This window comes from Solanum stenotomum, unplaced genomic scaffold (assembly GCF_019186545.1).
Source record: "Solanum stenotomum isolate F172 unplaced genomic scaffold, ASM1918654v1 scaffold25231, whole genome shotgun sequence".
NCBI classification, from domain to species: Eukaryota; Viridiplantae; Streptophyta; class Magnoliopsida; order Solanales; family Solanaceae; genus Solanum; species Solanum stenotomum.
The window spans coordinates 425-6,302 of record NW_026028440.1 but is presented as its reverse complement, the minus strand read 5'-3'; the positions used below and the strand labels follow the sequence as shown (position 1 = coordinate 6,302).

General features: G+C 39.0%; 1 protein-coding gene across 1 annotated transcript; it reads right to left on the bottom strand.

Annotated features, from left to right (window-relative positions):
* Window positions 1-470: 470 nt before the first annotated feature.
* On the bottom strand, window positions 471-2,001 carry LOC125851355 (uncharacterized). Its single transcript, XM_049531134.1, has 2 exons — window positions 1,442-2,001; window positions 471-1,383 (listed from the first exon to the last, which is right to left on the bottom strand). Exons 1-2 carry the CDS (start codon window positions 1,999-2,001, stop codon window positions 471-473), a joined length of 1,473 nt encoding a protein of 490 aa, XP_049387091.1.
* Between the last annotated feature and the right edge of the window lie 3,877 nt (window positions 2,002-5,878).

The following is a 5,878-nucleotide window of genomic DNA, read 5'->3' as shown; positions in this document are numbered from 1 at the left end:
GTTGATAATGGGCAGATATTGAGCCCTGAGCCATTATCAATCAATACTCGAGCTACAAACTTATCCCTGCATTTGACGGTGATATACAAGGCACGATTGTGCATCACCCCTTCGGGCGGCAACTCCTCTTCCTGTAAAGAGATTTGATGACTCTCAATGACATGACTTACCATAGTGGCCAGATTCTCACCACTTGTTCCCGTCGGTACATATGCTTCATCAAGTACCTTCAATAATGCTTTTCGATGGTACTCAGAACTCATTAATAGAGCCCAAACAAAGATTTGAGCGGGAGTCTTCTCCAAATGCTTGACAATGGAATACTCCTTAGGCTGCATTCTTCGCCAAAACTCTTCAGCCTCACCCTCTGTGATCGGCCTTTTTTGGTTCTTCTTTCTTCGTGTCTCCTGAGTTAGTTCTTCTGGAATGTAGCATCTTCCAGAACGTGTCATCCCTTGTGCGGTAGCCGCCTACACGACAAACTTTTTGGGATGGTCATTGTTGCTTTCCTTTGTTAGAGCGAATGCTTGATGAGGTGTAGTTATTACAACAAACTCTGGACGGGCCTTTATGGTCAATGATGCCACTGTTGGTATAATTGAGTTGATAGCTGCTTCACCGATAGTCCCATTAGCAAGCCAATCTTTGTCTCTTTCAATCATGTTGATGGTAGCTCCTCCATGATTCGGCAATGGGTTAAGGTTCACATTGGGGGCAGAGGCTTGGAGAGTGATGACCCTGTTATCGATCAAGTCTTGAATCTTATGTTTTAGATTAATACATCCTTCTGTATCATGTCCTGCCCCTCCAGAATGGTATGCACAACGTTGATCTGCTCGGAAGAACTTTGTTGTGGGATTAATTGCCCTTGCGTCTACTGGTTGGATCAGTCCTGCCGCTCTTAGACGCTCAAAGAGTTGGGTCCGTGCTTCTGCCAAAGGAGCGAAAACTCTGGGAGGCTTTCTTTCGAGGTTAGGACGGGGTAGATTGTTGGCATTTGGGTTGTTTTGTCCGGGATTTTGGTAGACTGGTGCATTGGCTTGGTGATTTGGTAATGTATTTAGGTAAGTTAGTGGTTGATTTTGGTATATGGGCGGTGGTGCTTGGTAGTTTTGTTGTGCATAGTAGATTGGGATTGGAGTTTGTGGAGATAGTGGGTAAATATTTGAGGTGGGGAATCGATTGGAGTTTCCAATGGCAGAACCAGACCCAAAATACCTTTGTGGCCTTGGCCTCGGGCTAAAAGATACAGCAGACACGTCCTCTTTCTTTTTCCTAGCGAATCCTGTGGCTATGGATGGTGAGGATTTGTTAGCGGCCTGCAAGGCAGTGAGACTTGCAACCTTTCCAGACTTGAGGCCATCCTCTATGGCTTCTCCCATTCTGATCAGCTCCGAAAACTTTTGTCCTATCCATCATGGGCAACATCCTTTCATAATACTCGGGCTCCTGAGCTCGAATAAAGGCAGAGGTTATTTCGCTTTCAGTCATCACAGGTTGTAGCTTTGCAGCTTCTTTCCTCCAGCGGCATGCATATTCACGATAGTCCTCCGTGGTCTTTTGCTTGAGTTTTTCCAAATAATATTTGTCAGGGACAGCTTCGACATTAAACTGGAATCTTTCTAAAAACTCTTTGGCCAGAGCCCCCCATGTAGACCACTGACGGAGTTCTTGCGATGTGAACCATTCTAACGCCTCCCCACTGACGCTTCTACTAAACAACCTCATAATTAATACATCATTTTTCCCGATACCCACGAGTTTGTCACAATAAGCTCGTAGGTGAGCCATGGGATTGCCAATACCATTGAAGGTTTCAAATTTTGGAATTTTGTAACCTTCGGGTATTTTCAAGTCAGGATGCATGCAAAGGTCCTCATACTCAAGTCCTGTTATCTTCCTCGAAAATTGAACACTTTTTACTGCCTCGGAGATGGCATCCTTCATAACATTCATCTCTTGTTCACGCTTTTCTTCTCTCAACCTCCACTCCTTCTCCATTTCTTCATAGTGATCGAGCTCCGGTTGAACTGGAAAGCTAGGACATGGCTCAGAGATTGTATAGGCTGGTGGAGTTTGGAATGTTACGAAAGGGTGTGTAGGCAGGCTAGGCAAAACATTTTGATTATTGGGGACTGGACTGGGATTTGATAGGTTGGCATGAAGTTTTGGGAGTGATTAATGTTAGGTGCTTGGTTCTGATTTGGTAATGGTGGTGGTGTTTGGTAGGAAGTGCTGGCGTAAGGAGCGTTGGATACAGTTAAATCAATGGTGTGAGGATTAGGGGTGGAAGGGATTGGTCCTGTGGTATGGGTAGGGAAATAGTTGGGTAATGGGGAACTTAGTGATGGAAAAGGAAGAGGAGGTCTTCTAGTTTCAATGGGGGGTTCATTTGATGCAATGGCCAGTTTGGCCAGATCTTTGGTTTGTTGAAGCTCTTCCAGCATGTCTGCAATTCGTTGCATTAACTGAGAGATCAACTCACTCTAATCAGCGAGTTCAGCATTTCTGATAGTCATATCCATTATTCTTGTTTCTTCAGAAGTACCAGTCATTTTGCTCTTGCCTTTCTCCAAAGAATGATCAGGGAAGGATGGTATGATTGCTTTAGATCTTGTAAAGTAGGGATGGTCGGCCAGTTTGATTTCAACACAGATCAGTTTTTACCTGTAGAGAAAAACAACTCAAAAGACATATGTGTTAGTTTTTGTTTTTAACGAGTTATGCAAATAAGATGCCATAATAATAAACACATAAGTGTCATTTTGCTTCAAGCAGATTAATCCACGAAAATATTTTGGGTGAACGGGAGGACTCAAATGGAAAGAAATTTTTCTTGCAATTGAATTGGAAAGGTCGACTTGCATAGAATTTTGCTAATTTCTCCCACTCATATGATTTTGTATGTGAAAGTCTTCAGAATCATTCACTAATAAGGGAGAATAAAAAATCGAAAATATAAGGACCGAGCCTTAAGTAGGCTGCCTACGTATCCACCAAGGAAATCAGGCCCGACGTAGTTTGAATTACATAAGATAACCTAAACATACCATTCCCAAAATTGATAGAAAGACTAAGCTCGAAAAGAGCTTCCTACGTACCCCCTATTGGCTCAAGTCTCGCGTAGTTCTTGATTACAATAAAAATTTAAAAACAACATGACAAACATAAGAAAAGTGTTACATGAACCTAAATCTACCCAAAGGTTTCTTTCCTTCTTCTTCAGCTGTAGGGTGACGATTCGGTGCTCTCGTCGTCTAAACCTTCTTTTGTTTTACCTTTTCCCCTCATGAAGGGAGTATTCCCAAAATTTAGTTCCTTAATGTCCCGTTCAATTTCAGGGATCCTTGCAGACGCTTTAGTGATATTAATTATCTCTTCATCAATTTTTGCAATCTTTCTTTTCACCGAGGCTGTTTCCATGTCAACCTCAATAATTCTCTCTCGTAGCATCCATTCAATTTGGTCCAGTATTGCAAGTCTCCTCTTGGCTGCAGCTATCCTCTCTCTAGTCTCGATAAATTTTCTGAACATTGACTCTTCAGTTTCTTCATCACTAACCATAGCAATGGGTGGGATTGGTGCGTTGACACTTTTTCCAGACATTCTAGCAAGTCGACCTTCCTGTGATGAACGAATAAAACTTAGGGGATTTTTAGAGTAGACGGTTTATATATTTCTGAGAAACTTGGACAACACTTCAGAAGTGATTTGGACGGACTTTGTTGTTGTGAATTTTAATATATGCTTAGAGTGCTCTAAGAAACAAGAGTGGATTAATTCTGCTTTAGACAAAATGACACATCACAACACAAAGCAATTATATCAAGCAACACAGAAACAGTTTATATCGCGCCCTAAACTTGTGACCTTTTTATGCCAAAGGTGGGCCTATCGAATTGAAGGATGTATAACGTCATTTGAAACTTTCCATTGCCCCGAAACTCAAATTTATACAAGTTTTACGAATAAACTAAATGGGGATACATGATAGGGGAAATGGGATACAAAATATCGATCCCGCACAGGGGTTCAATCCTACTTTATGCTTCCAAGGAAAGATCATATGTTCTTGATTTCTTGTTATCTTTGAATGTCCACGCTCTTGGATGCTATGATAATTTGATCCTTCTTCGACTTGAACAAACGATGAAAACTCAACCCCAAGAGACAATGGTTTGCTAAATGGCGTATACATCCTTCAAATTTAAACACATAAGCATGATTGTCTTTTATTGACCAATGGGCCAAATAGACACAAGGTGGACTTCTAATGGGCCCAAACACGCCTTGGGTGTTGGGTCAACTTAGTTCAAATACGCTAAATTTGGGATTTGGTTTCGCTCTACGCTAGTTGACTAAGAGTGGCTTTTGAGAGACCGAAAACCCAAGTGGACAACTTAGGCTGGAATTCACGACAACTATTGAACGCATGACGAATCAATAAATTGCCGATCATTCCGAAGAAGGGTTGAGTATAAAAAGTCCGGTTGCGGTTCCGCAAAACCGTCCTTTAATATACTATGCATACAAGAGAACATGCCATGAAATGCAATGACAGTTATATCAATTTAAACACGTTGAGAGCAGATAAACAATTTAGCAATTAATACAATTAGTCAAACAAGTCAAATCTTATGGTTAGAACTTAATTAAATCCCCAGCAAAGTCGCCATTTCTGTTATGCCGTAATTTTCCTAACCCTTAGAAAAATCACTTTTGAAATGTTCTAAGTATAAAACAATTTGAGAAAAATACTTAGAAAAGAGTCGCCACTTAATTTTTTAAAGAAATTAAGAAAACTTATAATTTTCAAAGACTTAAACACAAAAAATCATTTGAAAATACCAAAGAGGATTCGGGGTTCAATTTACACTTCGAGAAGGGTTTAAACATTCGAAGTGTCCGCTAAAATGCGGTTGTCCTGCGACTTGACTAAAATATATTTGACTATTTTTTAGGAAAATAATTATTTAAAATAATAACTTACAATATTTGATTAACTTTGAGAAAATAATTAAATAAATGACGCAATTTTTATTTTTTTATTTTTTAGAGAAAGAGATCCAAAATGGAACATTTAACTCGAAAATCAAGTGATTAGAATATCAATAGAATTAGATTAATTAGAATTTATTTGATCATTTTGAAATAATAATTTAAACCAATTTAATAAATTAAAGCATGAACATCATTTTAAATTAACTGAAGATTAAGTAAAAGTTTTCAATAAAAGTACGAGGGTTGACAAAAAAGGAGAAAACTTAATTAAAAATAAACTTAACATAAACAATATGGTTCATCTTTTGGGGAATTTAATTAAGTTATTTAAAAGTTAGAGTTAAATAATAATAATAATAAAAATATAATCACACAATTGAATAAGTTAAGAGTAAAGGAGAAATGAATTTGGGCCCTTCTTGGGCCTGCTGCAACTGATTTGGGCCTCAGCTTAATGTCTGCCCTTAGAGACCTTGTGTATACGTCAAACGTATATTTTTGTATACAGGTCATTTCTAAGCTATTTTTCTTGTATATTGAACTGTATATCAACTATATACACCCTGCTCTGACGCCTCCGACCTGTAACTTTATTTTTGGACACATATTTTATGTCCTGAACTTTAATTTTGGACACATATTTTATGTCCTGAACCGATATATCAGTGTATAAACGCTGTATACAGTATGTATACAGCCCATTTCGAGTTTTTGAACTAATTTTCAGCAACATGTTGGGTCTTCAGGACCTGTAACAACTTCCGAATATATAGGGGCTGACTCGATAAAAGAAATTTGGGCCTTTATGGCTCATCCGAAATGCAAAGATTGAGTCCGTGAGGACTTGAGCAGATTTTATGCAACAAAAAAAAAATAA